Source organism: Zea mays, chromosome 7 (assembly GCF_902167145.1).
Source record: "Zea mays cultivar B73 chromosome 7, Zm-B73-REFERENCE-NAM-5.0, whole genome shotgun sequence".
Lineage (NCBI taxonomy): Eukaryota > Viridiplantae > Streptophyta > Magnoliopsida > Poales > Poaceae > Zea > Zea mays.
This window is the reverse complement of record NC_050102.1, coordinates 52209110-52225090: the sequence shown is the minus strand read 5'-3', so window position 1 is coordinate 52225090 and position 15981 is coordinate 52209110. Positions and strand designations below refer to the sequence as shown.

The following is a 15981-nucleotide window of genomic DNA, read 5'->3' as shown; positions in this document are numbered from 1 at the left end:
ATATAGAGGTTGAAAAATAAAGTGAACCATTGAACTGAGTCTCACTTGAGCCTAGATCGATCAATCTTCATCCGTCGGCCTGACGTTTGGTCAAAATTGATGTTAGTTGAGCAGGGCAACTTTGACGCCACATTTGGTGAGCGATAGATAATTTGGTGTTCGAATGCAATAGAGTTAATAGTTAGTTGGCTAAAAGTTACTAGTAGAATTAGCTAGCTAGATATTACTTAATTTGTTAAAGATAGTTAATAGTTGAACTATTAACTAGACTGTTTGGATGTCTGCAGCTAACTATTAGCTACAGTGCATTCAAACATGATCTAATTCCATAAGTAGTGGATACAAGTATGAGGTAAACAGTAAAGGTTGGGGTTATAATTCAAACAAGGGAATAAAAGTTCGGAGTTTATAAATGTTTTGTTTGTTTTGGTGGAAGGGGAACGAGTAGACGTGGAAGGGTTGCCTGTTGCGTTTGTCTGGGGATTGTTTGAACTTCGGGGAGAACCTAGACCAGGAGTCCAAACAGGTTTGCCAGAGAAATTTTTATGCGTGTTACTAGCATGGAAGAAGGGAAAAGGCGCTATTGCCATTATTACCGGCGAAAAATTGAGCTTTAGCGAGAACGAGAATGCCCTTACAGTAAACATGACAGAGATGACTGGTGGTAGAACTTGATGCAATTCTGATGCCGATGTGATAGTACAATAGACTCTACGTAGCAGTTCTACTACAAGTATACACTGGTCACTGGGCCCAAAGTAACGCAAACAGCTCATATTATGAACAACAAATTGACACCCAAAAAGGATATTTGATAACAATCAAAAGACTATATGTCTTCCATTGTTAGCCTTGCCACAGGCACCTGATACATCCATAGAATGCTCCGAGCTTTACTGAACTTCACTCGCCCCCGTTCACACAAGATATCTAAAATGCTTTACTACAGAGTATGTATCCAGATCTGCCATTAGTTATCGCCAATCACCATATTTTTGCTTGTACATGGCATTCTAGCCGTAGACTTTAACCGAAGTACAAGCTTAGAAAATATCTTGTCGGATTGAACCCTATTAGTATCACTGCAGGATGAGGATGAATAAACTTGAGACAGGTGTCGAGAGATCAGTCAGAGACCGTTCCCAAAAAACAAATACACTTACTAAGTGGAGACAGGATGATGACGAGACCAATCGGGTACAGGAAGAATGTTGTTCTATCCAGAAATGGAAGAACTGCAGCCAAGTATTTACATTTTGTCAGGCAAGAAGTGAACAAATACAACAAAATGAAGTTCCTGAATAGAACTTAAACGTACCATCATATCCTAGAAAGTTCAGGTAGTGATAATAAGAAATTGCCACCACGAAGAGTAGATTAGATAACAAAGCTGGAAAGAAGCCATGCGCGACCAATAGAGGCGACAGAAAATACTGCACCACTGGGAAGAGAAACATGGACTATGAGATATACTACTACAATACAAGTTGCAACTTTCAAATAGACAGACATCTTGAGACGTCTTACCATATAGGATGACAAACGCAGGAAAGAACGAGTTACAATGAACGTCAAATGCATAGAGCCTGCCAAGAATTTCGTGTGCACTGTTATCGATATTGGTTTCCATCTTAATAACAAAGCAGTGAATAAAGACATTGTGCATGGTATAGATAATCTATCTATATATATCTTACAAAAAGACATTGTGCAGTGATGACAGCTGTCTCACTAAGTCACCAATCTCTTTGTGCAATTACAATTACAATCTATCAAAAATGCAAGGCATCTAGATAAGGCTATTTGTTTTGCCATTTCATCGTTACCTAATATTTTACTAGTTATTTTTTGGATTCCATCATTACCTTGCACATTTGACCAACTCATATTATTGTGCTGTCGATCTAACACCCTAGCAACCACAGCGCCTTCTCAAAATCAAAGGTTCTGACCCCGATCCCCATGCACTTTGCAACAGTGACAGGGTCAACGATCCTAACGATCAAGTATTGGAGATGTCAGGTTTCAACGCTACTGCTACGGGTGACACCAAGACTTCATCCCCACCGACACAGCAGGTTGTTCAGCTGATGTCGCAAGGAACGCCACCATCCGCCCACGACGCCAAAACAAAGGCCCTCTCCGACGTTGTCCAACAGTTGACCGACCTCAAAGTGCAGCAAGTCACCATCCTATCGCAACTGGATAATAGGGGGAGCCATCAAGCATCCTCATCGGCGGACACCATACACCAAGGGTTTTCCGACAACGCTTCCGATGTACTCAACCACCATCGTCATAACCTCCACCACGTTCTCTGCCATCCCACCACCCGCTGCCTCATCCGTCCTCATCCACCTCATAAATTTTCCACCATCACCATTGCCTAACTTTTTGGCGCCACCAACCCCTAAACATTAAACTGACCCCGACGCCACCAATGGGCCTTGGCGTCAGGCTCACATCTGATCACGTCTAGCTTGTATCGTACCATCTACGAGATGCAGCCCAGACGTGGTACTACACCCTTAAATAGGATGAGCTTCCTGGGAACACTCATGGAGTTTGCATCCTATGCTTCAGCTCGGCCATCCATACAAATGGGCTCTCCGAATTGGTGTGGGTCCCTTTCACCTCCACAGTACAAGATTATCAGGAGCATTTCAACGCCTTGGTTTCACACATCTCAACTATATACCACTTAGAGGGCCGACTTGTTATTCTAGGGCCTCTAGGACCACATTCGTGTGGACGAACAATTACGCTCCCCTTAGGATCTACAAACGATCATGCACTTGGCGCGAGCATACGAGGACCATGCAAATACGACCTTGCCAGCATTGGGCCCACACACAACGCGCACTCCACAGTGCTAGCCAGGGGATGCTACCTGCCCCACCTGAGTCGCCCTCCACATGAGTCGTCACGCTCGAAGCAACGACGCCTGCACACCCCCCCCCCCCCGGCGTGGTAGCAAGGGCCTGACATAGCGGCCATTTCACTACCTTTCGCCAGCGGAGATGTTGGAACGCCGCCATCAGGGGCTATACTTTAACTGTGACTAGCCTTACGTGTGGGGCCATCAATGCCCACAACTGTTCTACCTCGAGGTAATCGATTTCTTGGATGACGACCTTACCGAAGACTCCATGGTGGCGGCCGAGCAGCCCGATTCCCCAGTCACCTCCCTCCATGCAATTGTCGCCATTCGAATGGAAGAAACCATGCGCCTTCCCGTCTACATTCATGGCCACAAGCTCCTTGTGCACCTCGACGACGGCTCGGTCCACAACTTTATCAACGCCAGGGCTATGCTCCGCATCAGGTTGGCGACAGGTGACTACAACCTGCGAGTCATAGTGGCTAATGGAGATTGTGTAGCCTACACTGGCGTGGCTCGCAATGTAGCCATTCGCATCGACAAGGACTTTCTTTTCTTATCAGTTGTTTCGGCATCATCCTCGACGTTTTTACCTTGTCTTAGGTTTAACTACATCGATACCCTTTGCCCCATTTTGTGAGATTTGAGGTCTCTACATGTCCTTTCGACGAGGTGACCGACACATCTTCTGGAAGGGGGTGGGCTCCCCGCTAGCGACAACATCCAGGAGACGGTTCTCCAACCTTGTCTACGGACCCTCCATGGCCCCTGCTGCACCGTCTCCTCCAACAGTATGCGGTAATTTTTGACAAGCCCCGCAGCCTTCCCGTGCCCCTATGACCACTGGATCCACTTGTTACCAGGCACAACGCCAATCATTGTCCGCCCCTACCGCTATCCACAGCTTTAGAAGGATGAGCTCGAGAGGCAGTGTGCTACCATGTTGGAACAGGGTATCATCCACCCTAGTATTTCCATGTTCTCGGCGTTGGTGCTACTTGTCAAAAGGGCGGACAAATCCTGGAGCTTTTGCATCGACTATCGAGCAATGAACGACAAAACGTCCAAGGATAAGTTCCCAATTCCGGTGGTGGACAAGCCCTTGGATGAGCTTTATGGCATCAAGTTTGTCACGAACCTAGATTTACGGTCCAGCAACCACCAGGTCCTAATGCACCTACAGGATGTTGAAAAGATGGCATTCCGCACGCACGGGCACTTCGAGTTCGTCATCATGCCATTCGACCTCTCCAACGCGCTAGCTACGTTCCAGATGTTCATGAATGACGTCCTCCAGCCCTTCCTCCATAGGTTTGTGCATGTATTCTTCAACAATATCTTGATTTATAGCTTATCATGGTATGAGCACTTGCAGCATGTGTGCCTCGTCTGTGTGCCTCGTCTTCGACACCCTGCACACCCACATCCTCTTCCTCAAGCAGACCAAGTGCACCATGTTGTGCCCTCAGTGGCATATCTCGAACATGTCATCTCCGCTGACGGTGTCGCAATGGACAGCAACAAAGTGGACGTTGTCACATCTTGGCCATAACCTAGGTCACCACGGGTGTGCGTAGCTTCCTAGGCTTGGCCTGCTACTACCGAAACTTCATCCAGACCTTTGGCGCAATCATAGCGCCACTCACTTGCCTACTATGCAAATGAGTTTTCCTGGACGTTGAAGGTTGTTGAGGCCTTCACGGAGCTCAAGCACGCCCTCTCCTCTGGTCTAGTGTTGCAAATGACGAACTTCGACAAGCAGTTCATCATGGACTACAACGCATCAGGTGTAGGTTTCAGCATCGTCCTACACTGGGGGCAGAGCCCTTGGCCTTCTTCAGTCGAGCCCTCGCCGCACGCCACCACAAGCTAGTGGCGTACGAACGCGAACTCATCAGCCTAGTCCAGGTTGTACAGGACTAGCGACCATATCTTTGGGGCCATCGACTCCTTATCCACACTAACCACAACAGCCTTAAGTTGGTCCTCGACCAACTAATGTCCACTATGCCCTAGCACCAGTGGATCAACAACTTGTTCAGCTTCAACTTTGCGATGTAGCACCGCCTAAGGCGCCTCAACTCGACAGTTGACGTCATGTCCCATCGTGACTCTAACTCAACAGTCATGGTCTCCAACTTACTCAAAACTTGCACCCGCTGAGCTCCTCGCCCTGTCAACACCCTTGTTCAGACTCAAGCACATTCGTGTCACCACATGAGCTAACCCTGAAGTTGGTCGCATCAAACAGCAGTTGTTGGAGGCTTTCCTTGCCCCTATCCTCAAGGCAACTCACACGTAAAGACCCGAGACACCAACTGCGTCAGCCCTTGAGGCACCTGTACCGGCCATCTGGCAACTCGCACACTAGGGCCTAGGACAACACCTTTGTTGTGCCCCGGAGGCACCCGCGCCAGGCCCTGAGCCATCCGTTTCAGCCATCCGTTTCAGGCCCTAAGGCATCTGCATCAGACCAAGGGGCATCTGCGTCAGGTACAGAGGCAGGGTGCATGTTGCCCAATCCTCGAGGCATCTAGCGCACTGAGCCCGAAGGCACCTATTACCTTAACCCTTGAGGCACCCGGCACATCGTCCCCTGAGGCACCTCTTGCTCCAGCCTGGTCCACGACCGACAGCTTCCTTATTTACGACAGGCGCATCTTCATGCTGGTGCAGCTCAATTTGCGCCATCGGGTGGTTGCATTGGCCTATTCTGCTAGTCAAGAAGGGATCGAAAGGATCCTTCTGCGCCTACGCACGAATTTCTATATCCCTGGCGACTGAGTACTCATCCGCGACTTCGTCCTCTCGTGCATCACATGTCAACGCAAGATGCCAACCCTGCAGTCGACTAATCTCCTACATCCACTCGACGTACTAGCTCAAGTGTGGTCGGACATCTCGGTGGATTTCATTAAGGGCCTTCCCAAGGTTCAGGGGCGTCACGCTCACTGTCGTCGACCATTTCTCCAAATATGCACACTTCATTGCCCTCAGTCACACATACTCGACTGTGTTTCGCTCGTGCCTTCTTCGAGGAGGCTACACGGCTTCCTCATCTCCATTGTCAATGACTAGAATCCAGTCTTCACCAATTATATGTGGTGTGATCTCTTCAAGATGGCCAACGTCAAACTCAAACTCCACCTGAGCACAACTTTCCACCCCAGGTAGATAGTCAACCATAGGTCGCCAACAAGGTGATAGCCATGTACTCCGTTGCGCCACGAGGGACCGACCACGTGCTTGGGTGGATTGGCTTCCGTGGGGCGAATATTGCTACCATACCTCTTCCACACAGCGCTCTACACCACTCCCTTCCATGTGGTGTATGGCCGACCCCCGCCACCTCTATTACCACACAGTAGGGGCTGCTCAGAAGGAGGCAGTGGACTGTCTACTATATGACCGAGATGCTTTCCTCGAGAAAATTTGTCGGTGTCATCTCTAGGCTCAGCATAACACCAAACAATACTATGATGACCACCATCGCGAGCTCAAGTCCAAAGTCGGCGATTAGGTGTGGCTTCGCCATCTCCATCACCTGTTGCGCTAGCTGGAGCCCTGACCCAAGGGCAAGCTTGGGCCTCCCTATGCAAGCCCCTTCCAAGCATTGGAGTGAACTGGGCAGGTGGCCTACCGCCTCCACCTCCCGGCTGGCACATGTCTCCATGATTTGTTCCACGTCAGACTACTCAAGCCGTTCTAGGGGACCCTTCGACGACTCCACCACACGTGCCACCCGTTTAGGATGGCCAGTTGTTGCCGACTCTAGAGAAAGTATTATGTGCCCAGTTACGTTGTGGTGTCTAGCATGTGCTCGTACAGTGGTAGGGCCAATCCAACGATGATGCTACTTGGGAGCCATTGCACGACTTCAGATCGCTACTCAGACGCTCAGCTTGAGGATGAGCTATTCCAAGAGGTGGGGAGAGAGATTATGACTGGTATATCTTATGTGCCGAAAAATGGGCCACACAGGTATTGGCCTCAAATTAAAATTGGTATGAATAGTATCTGTTTAGAAAATACAATTATTTGTTAGGAAAGAAGAGTTCAAAATGGTAAGGACTCCTCTAGGTCGCTTGGGTAACAAGTCCTCTATGGACTATAAATATAGAGGTCATGTAACCAGATGTAGGCAAAAGGCAAAAATATCTTTGTCGAGCTTCAAGGGTTTCCCCATGTGTTTTGTCCCCTCGTTATTGTGTCGTCGATCTATACCCTAGCCACCACAGCGCTTTCTTGAAGTTGGAGGTTCCGACCCCAATCCCCAATCTCATATCCCTACGCACTTCACAACCATGAAAGGGTCAAGGATCCTATCGCATACATGCAACAGCTTTATTTCTAAGATAGTCCCATAGCAACATGCGGGCCATGGTGTATCCTTCTAGTATCACAGATAAGTGAAGTATATCCAAACCAAAAATGAGGCTACCACATGAGCTAGAGCAAAGAAACCAGCACATCAAAGAAATAATGAGTTTGGCAGCTAAGTTGTATCAAAAGCTCGTATAAGAGAAAACAGTACGTACCCTATAAAAAAACTCGATCGGTAGGGGAAAGACCACACCCACGATATTATATTAAGAAGAAGCTCAATAAGAGCCCCGATCGAGAAAGATCACGAAAGCTGGTCCCCCGTGCAACATGAAGGTCTGCCCCCTATAGGCCAGATCTTTACTCATACTTTGAGCCCTCCCAGCCCCTACACGAGGATCTACCCTCTACAGGTCAGTCCATCTCGTGTGCACACTACCAGGGGAACCAGTGAGTGACCTTTTTTAACCTCATCCTGAAATTCGCTCTCACTGGGATTCGAACTCAGGACCTAAGGAGTGCTACTCAGACCACCTAACGAACTCGGCTAGAGGCCCTTTCGCAGTAGATGCCCAAATAAGCAGGAAAAAAATATGTGATAGAAGATAGGAAAATTACCACTCCACGCGTTGCTCAACAACATGGCTGTTAGGTTCCTCTCTCAAGTAAGAATTTGTAAGGAACCTGCATCGAATTACAGTATCTAATAACTCTGATTGCCAATGTAAGAGGTATGCAGATCTACTAATTGGAGTTTAACTAGAAGGCAATAGGACATAGATGTGACAGAGTAGGCTAACACCTACAAAGACACTACGGTTTAAGAATACAATTCCAAAAGGAATACAAAATTTCAAACATTTAAGCTGTACTACTGCCAGCCGATGTGACTAGCATCCCACAAGAGCAAGCTTCTAGGGAGTTTATTTCATTCCTAATTGTTATTTGCAGCCAAGCATTTTTCCCTCCTCATAGCACTAGACATGTTCAGGTAACACCTTGAGGATTGTAATTAGAGTAAGAAAGGCAGCAATGGTGAACAATAAAACTCCATATCTAGGTTGCACATCAGTTCACATTGTAATAGATATTATATCAATGTTGTCTTTTTCAGTCCCAAGACGACATGAAGCAGGTGCACTATAACTGTACAACATCGGGATTACCAGCAAAGTGTGGCCAAAACTATCCCAGCAAACAAGAAATGGAGAAACACAACCGAAGTGATTGTTAGAGCAGCATGTGAGGCACTCTCTCCATATCTGAAGATCAAAAAAATGATATTTCCATTACAAAAAAGACCATTTAAAAGAAAAGGGAAAATGGAAAATAGATGTTTGAGCCAGGATGTTTTTTGCAGAAATCTCAAAGACAATTGTATTATCAGATCATGAACTTACGCTGCACAGTAAGCTGATGTTGCAAACACGAGGAAAAGAATCAGAATAACAACAAATGCAGGATCATCACGGGCCCACTGGTTCTTTGTTTCTGAAACCACAGGCAAGAAATATCAGGAATCAACAATGTTATAAGTAAAAGCAGATAAATGTCGTGTATAGTATCGGCAAACACAAATTCCAAACAGTATATTGAAGCTCATGGAAAGTTTGGATGGTGTGTGTACAATATCAAAGGTCGATTGCATAGTGAATATCAAAGGTGAGTTTGAGAATCCAGAATTCTCATGCAAATGCTACAAACTGATGCCGACATTGTTTTTTTCAGGGCGACCCGCCATAGAATGCTTTTGGAACACAGTAAAATGATAGTGGCATGGCAGTGTCTCAAATTATTTGCATATATCATGTTCTTAGAATCATAAAATAACAGATTACTAATGAATCAACTTCTCCAATATGCAACTTTCATTAGTATCAGCTAAATAATACAAAAATGAGAATATGCAGCAGCAACAAACAGAGGTAATGAAGACTTTGTATCTTGGCGAGAAATTAACGCAATCAGGGAAATCATATGAGATATTCAAGTATATTCAACCTCCTCCCGCAAAACAATGTAACTAAAGAATCATTGTCAAAACTCAAAAAAAATATTTCCTCATGAAGGTGTTCATGTCTTGATAAGAAAATATCAAATGGTCTACAATATATGAAGGAAATGTCATATAGAAAAATAGTACACATGATGAAACATCACCAATGTTTACAAGTCGGGCGACCAGCTAGTCGAGTGAGAGGGGCGACCAGGCGACTAATCGCGATTAGGGCGACGATTAGTCGACCTAATCGGTCCTGGTCGACCTCTGGTCGTCCGTTAGTCGTCCTATAGATTTAAGGACATATGTATATGTATATAACTATATATTAACTATATAAACACTGCATTTCTGCAATAATATAGGCATAATTAGTAGCAGACTAGCAGTAATTCAGTACAAGTGTAAAACTGAATCCATCCAAAGTCCAAACTGAAAGTAATATTGGCATCATTACTTGCAGTAATTCAGTAAAAACTAAAAAGTACTGCATAGTCTGCATTACCTGCTGGCTGCTACCTAGAGCAGATCAGCATCCAAACAAAATTACTTGCTGGCTGCTACCTAGAGCACTGACGCCGCTGGACGGTTAGAGCACTTGGAGGCTGGACCACTGGAGCAGAGACGTCAGCAAGGACAGAGGAGAGGAGAGAGATGTCGGCAAGGACAGAGGAGAGGAGAGGAGTAGGGTTTTCTGGCGGCTGGGAAATGTTCTGGCGGCTGGAAGGGTCCTGGCGGCTGGGAGGGTTTTTGAAGGGGCGGCTACTATAGATGGGCCAAAAACCAGAGGGAAGCCCAGTACCAAAAGTCCAAAACTGCAACGACCAAAAACGACCAAACAGTGCTCGACCAGACGACTAATCGCCCAGGTCGACGACTAGTCGGACGACTAGGACGACTAGAAACCCTAATCGTGTCGTCTTCCTAATCGCCCACTTCCACGCGACCAGCCCGACTAATCGCGATTAATCGCGATTAGTCGGACGACTTGTAAACACTCACTTCCAAAAAAGAAAAATTAAGAAATGAAAGATACTAACTTCTATTAGATGAATATGCATGTGTCCTTGTTGCATTCAGTCTCATATATAGTTCTTGTTGTACACGGTCTCTATCCTGTATCGGTGTATATATTCGAATCTAGTGCCCCCATATTGATTGAGTGCAATTCATAACATGGTATACAGAGTCAAAAATTAAGGTTAAAGTTATTCCTCTTTTCCTAATCGTTCCACTCTCACATCGCTTGGCGGCTTTGTCCATCGCCTTGCGGCTCTACACATCTTTACAGTTGGCTACTTTGGCCTGGTGGCGCTCATCTTCGCGGCCGCTCACTAGAGTTTGGTCATCTGTTGCGACGACCCGTCTGCCGATGCTCGCTCCTGTCCGCCTGGCTGCCCCTTGCTCGTGCGCCCACCCACTAGCACATGTAGCAACCACGTGTCAATGTCCACTCCTGTTGGCTGGCTCATCTGTCCACCTCACGTCGTTGTAGGCCGACATCCGCACTAGCTACCTCTGCTCGCCCACGTCAGTCAACTCTGCTTGGTCAAGCACCGTGTGCAACCTCCTATTCCATTCCTCTGTATGTGAACTCATCAAGTTCACGATCTTGTGATTGTTAAGTCCTTGAAAAAAGTTCAGTGCCTACTTGTACAAGATGTCATTGTCTTCCTCCAACATCATTGTTCCCGCCCTTTGCTATTTGATGGGACCAACTATCATGCCTAGGTTTATCGCATGCGCTGGCACGTGTGGCTTGTCCTCTAGAAGTTTCTCACTTGCGAGCTTCCATGCCCGCCTTCTCCCACGGCTCTTGTGTGTGCCCTTAGATACCAGAGAAGGCAACTGCTGAATTCAATTCAAGGTGAAGCTTTTCTTGCTGATTTTGATGATCTCATGGCATCATAAGAGTCTTAGTCCAGTGCTTACAAGTTGTGGTTGGATGAGGATGCTCATGTTGGTTCTATTCTTGAGAAGGCAATTGTGCATCCTTTTTTTCTTTTCTTTTGTTTCTTTTCCTGTTTTGGCTTGGGTGTAAGTCCTGTTTTTTTTTCTCTAATATAAAGATGCGCAGCTCTCCTGCGCGTTCAAGAAAAAGTGTAGAGGATCAATTTGGTGCAAAGATTGTTCATTTGATTGATCTCATCAAATGTGAACTTCTCTTCGTGATCGCTACAAGCGTATTGGTCACTCTACTTACCTTGTTATTCACCAGGATCAGTTGTTACATCAAAGAGATTACACAGTGGATGAGTTCTACAACTAGATCACTGCAGTTTGATGTCGGCTAGATGTTTTTGGTCCGCAGTTGTCCACCGACAACTGTGAGTTTTGCCTTCGTCAGTCGACCGACCTTCAGTTTCATCGGACATATGACTTCCTAACTCGACTTCGTGATGAGTTTGAGCCTCTTCATGCTCAGTTGTACGCTAGTCGTCCTCCTTTTCACTAATGGATGCTATTGCGGGTGTTCATAATGAGTCTTCACGCAGCTGGCTTACTGCCATCTTCTTTAGTGTTGGCTGCTCATTTTGCATTCTCTCGACTTGCTATTACTCCACCGCCTCTACTTTCGTCAACACCCCCTACTACACATGGCGGGGTGGTTATCTTCACTGTAACTATTGTGGTAAAGATGTTCATCTAGAGGCTTTTTGCTACAGAAAGAAGGCACATAAGGCTCAGACTTGTTGTTCTTTATAGCCTGCTAATAGTGCCAGTAGTGGAGGATCTCAGAGGAGTTCTGCTGATTCGATCACTGCTAAAGCTCCTTTGTCGCCTTGTTGCCTCTTCACCACTAGGTTCTGCTGCTACTTCTCAGTCTTCTACTAAGGGACCACCTTCCACATCCACTTCAGGATCATTGCACAGGTCGCCTGGTTGGTACTGGCCCTCATCGCCATGATTCTTAGCATCTTTGGGAGCTCGATTGGCTTCGTCTTCCTTCTGCTATGCCTACCAGTCTTATCGGCTCTCTTTTTTTGCTTCGTCCATCTTATTGTTTACTCAGTGGCATCATGAACTAAGTCACCTTTGTAGCTCTCATCTGTCCACTTTGATTTGTGACAATCTTTTAGGTTCGGTTTCAAGTCATGAGTCTTTAGATCAGTGCTAGGCATGTCATTTGGGAAAGCATATTTAGATTCCCTATCATTCTAGTGAGACAGTGTCCAAACTATTGTTTTCAAGTCGGAATACTTGATGGTCGCTCTGACTGGCCGACTTGGGCGATTAATCGTGATTGGTCCAAACCGACTTGGACGATTAATCATGACTAATCGCAATTAATCGGACGACTTGAAAACAGTCCAAACTCTATTTCTATGTTGACTCCTCTTTTGATTAACAATACGGGTGCTATTAGTATTGCTCGTGATCCGGTCAAGCATGAGCTTACTAAGCATATAGGTGTTGATGCCTATTGCACGCGTGCATAGGTTTAGGATGATATAATCGATCTTCACTATGTGCCTTCAAAGCTTCAGTTGGTTGATTTCTTCACAAAGGCGTAGGACCAGAGCTCAATATAGGTTTATCTCTCCAAACTGTGTTTGGTCCACCTTTGGTTTGAAGATGGTGTTAGATATCTATGCATGTGTCCTTGCTGTATTCAGTCTCATATATAGTCTTTGTTGTACAAGGTCTATTTTGTATCGTTGTATATATTCAAGTTTAGTGCCCTCATATTGATTATCAGCGATATTCATAACAACTTCAATCAAATGTAAACCACACTAAGTAACAATTTAAAAAGATTTACGTTGACATGAATTATATTGGTACAACATGCATCAACTAGTAATAAGAAAAGTAAAGTTAGACCACGTACGCTTGTGATATTTGGTGTGCTGATAGCTGCCTTCCAGAGATTAACATGCCAGAAATAGACAAATACAAGTCAGATGCTTACTCGGGCAATAGATTCAAGATAAAAAAAATACAACACAGAAACTTTTGATCCTGGGACCATAATGCTACAAAAAGACAAATAAAACAGGGAAAGTGTCCCTCATGTTAAGAAAAATAAGCCAACTGACCTTTGACGACAGGTGCAGGAGAGTAAGTGTAGGTTCAGTTTTAAGTGGGTGGTCGAATAGGGCTTGGAGTAGCACCAACCAATGTTTTCAAGTCGTCCGATTAATCGTGATTAATCGTGATTAGTTGTGATTAATCGTCCAAGTCGATTTGGACCAATCATGATTAATCGTCCAAGTCGTCTGACTAATCATGATTAATCGCCCTAGTCGATCAGCCAGAACAACCAACAAGTCGTCCGACTTGAAAACATTGGCACCAACTAAAAAAAGCTTGTCCAACACTAATTGAGATGGTTTGGACATATCCAACAAAGACCTCCAGAGGCACCAGTGCATGGTGGGATCCTAAGATGCGATAGTAATGGGAAGAGATGCAAGGGAAGGCTGAAGTTGATGTAAAAAGAGACTTGAAATGATGGAATATAACCAAAGATTTAGCATTGAATAGAAACGAATGGAAAACATCTATCCACGTGCCTAAACCTTGATTTGTGTGTTTCTGTTGTCATTCAACTCTAGCCTACCCCATCTTGCTTGGGACTAAAAGGCCTTGTTGTTGTTGTTATTGGTCAAATAGGGCTTGGAGGTGCTGTTATTTGAACATCTAGGTTTAAATTTCAAATAAAGTTTGCCAGAATTTTAGTCAAGAAAGTCATTTAAGTACCAGTTATGCTCAAAAGATGAAATTTCATAATCAAAACATCATTGAACTGGAATTAGCAAGATATGTTTGCAAAATATTAGCATTGAGAACAATGAGAAGTTCTCCATCCAAGAAGGATTAATTGCGATTAGTCGGACGACTTAGGCGATTAATCGTGATTGGTCCAAACCGACTTGGACGATTAATCGTGATTAATCAGACGACTTGAAAACAGCGCTACCAACAGTATGTACAGAACGCTTAAGTATGATCAAAGAGAAAATACAAGTAATTAATAACTGGACTGAGTGCAGGATGCGTACACTACTTTTGGTGAAGTACAGAGATGAACCATTTGCCAAAATGTGTATTCAATATCCATTTGTTGCCACTGCCAATGAGGAATAAAATTAGATTACTTTCCAGATGATCATATGTCACACATAAAAGGTGTGGAGCTTAAACATTACTGTGAGCTTTGATATATTCAGCAACAATACCAGAATAGTTGTACAAAAACTAGGTTGAAAAGGATTTTCCTTTTCTCATCCGGGAAATATTTGTTTTCTCCCCTTTTTATATGGAGATCACAAGCACAGAAAGTTGTAAGAACTCTTTTTACCGCATTGACTATCATTCAGAGTTCATCCAAGGTGCTTTCATACCACCAAAGATCCAAGTATAACAATAGTTGGAATATTGGGCTAAACAAATGACTGGTTTGGCAACACAAACTGTTGAAAATGGATCAAAATGCTCCGAGTTGTCACATTGGCTACACAATCACATAACATCCGAGACCGATGACTGGAATTTAGCACTTTGAAGTATTGAATCCAATCAAGAAGCGCTGCAAGCATTGGTGATCTCTAAACCAATAGGGTCCACTGACTCGAATGATGCACCAAGGAGACTCAATAAGAGACTGCAAGGCGATATTAACAAACACTATACAGCCGCAGGTTTAGCTCATTGATGCAAAAGAACGCATAAGCTCAAGCCAGGCTAATAAGGGACAGGCATTACACTGCTGGAGGCCTAGAGCCTAACAACCCCAAACCAAATCCTTGAACTATACACTTAATGGATCCTCGGCTACACGAGCCCGCATTCAGTCAGGAACCAAAACCCTAAGGTTCACCGTCACATTCCTCCCAGAGCGGGCGCTGGGAACGCGACGCCAGATTGACAGGCGGCACGAGCAGATGAGAGGATGCCAGAGAGACGTGAGTGGATCCGTTATTCAGCAAAAGCGAGGCACGGACGAGGTTTACAGACCTTGACGATGCGGCGGAGGTAGGGACCGAAGAGCGGCGGGGCGGAGCGGGAGGCCCCGCGCCCCTTGGACGCGGTCGTCGGCAGCATCTTTGCCACCTCCCTTTGCCTTAGCTACTCCTCTAGTCTGCTCAGGGATTGCTGAGGCTCCGGCGCCTTGTCCGATCTGACGACGGTGGCTTCACAGTCGCAGCGGGGACGCGAGATCTAGCTCGCTGCCCGTTTGCCTCTTCTGCGTTACTGCTACCGGAGAGAAGGAGGTGGCTGTGGGAGTGGCCCACTTCAACTATCTGCTTCGTGCCTGGTTTTGGGCCATGTTGTCCGGCCCATGTATATATAACTCTCGGTCCCAAATTAAAATTTATTTTAGAAAATTAATAGATTCATACCATAGTTAATATATATATTTTATATATGTCTAAATTTATTATCTTTTATTTAAACTAGGTGAGTACTCGTATGTTGCAACGGGAACATATAATATCATGATAATTTATATACAAAATGTGTCTTATATTGTTATAAAAAATATTTCATAATCCATTTGTGATCTTAGCCATACATAAAATTTGTTATTTTAATTTAGCTATTTCACTACTACATTGCAACCATCAGTGTCATGCAGATTTCGATATATGTCACGATTTGCATGGTCTCATCATTGGAGAGCACGTGCCACACCTGCCGGTAGAAGTTCTGTTGTACATCGTTAGTCATCAGGCACGCACCACCATACACGCTTGCTTAAACAAAAAAGGCAAGTGTGTGTTTGCGAAGAGAATTAAAGGCAGACCGACACAAAAGCTACCCCGACGATGGC

At 45.2% G+C, this 15981-nt stretch overlaps 1 protein-coding gene across 2 annotated transcripts; it reads right to left on the bottom strand.

Moving 5' to 3' along the window:
- Positions 1 to 655: 655 nt before the first annotated feature.
- Positions 656 to 15465, bottom strand: LOC100280372 (uncharacterized). 2 transcript variants are annotated; one of them, XM_035960559.1, is made up of 10 exons: positions 15165 to 15465; positions 14210 to 14277; positions 13036 to 13061; positions 8605 to 8695; positions 8371 to 8466; positions 7823 to 7888; positions 1528 to 1607; positions 1319 to 1441; positions 1164 to 1235; positions 656 to 1082 (listed from the first exon to the last, which is right to left on the bottom strand). In XM_035960559.1, the coding sequence occupies exons 1-10, from the start codon at positions 15249 to 15251 to the stop codon at positions 1027 to 1029; spliced, it is 765 nt and encodes a 254-aa protein (XP_035816452.1). In that variant the 5' UTR covers positions 15252 to 15465; the 3' UTR covers positions 656 to 1026. The 2 variants fall into 2 exon arrangements, with proteins under 2 accessions (XP_035816452.1, NP_001347994.1); NM_001361065.1 differs by having other exon boundaries at positions 794 to 1082; positions 1528 to 1586; positions 15165 to 15455.
- Between the last annotated feature and the right edge of the window lie 516 nt (positions 15466 to 15981).

Bases quoted from the DNA above. Each gene is read 5' to 3' on its own strand.
- LOC100280372 (XM_035960559.1), bottom strand. From the start codon at position 15,251: ATGCTGCCGACGACCGCGTCCAAGGGGCGCGGGGCCTCCCGCTCCGCC. The intron at 8,696-13,035 runs GTACGTGGTCTA...CTGTGGTTTCAG, and splicing joins GCACACCAAATATCACAAGC to AAACAAAGAACCAGTGGGCC. The intron at 7,889-8,370 runs GTAATCCCGATG...AATTCGATGCAG, and splicing joins GTTTTGGCCACACTTTGCTG to GTTCCTTACAAATTCTTACT.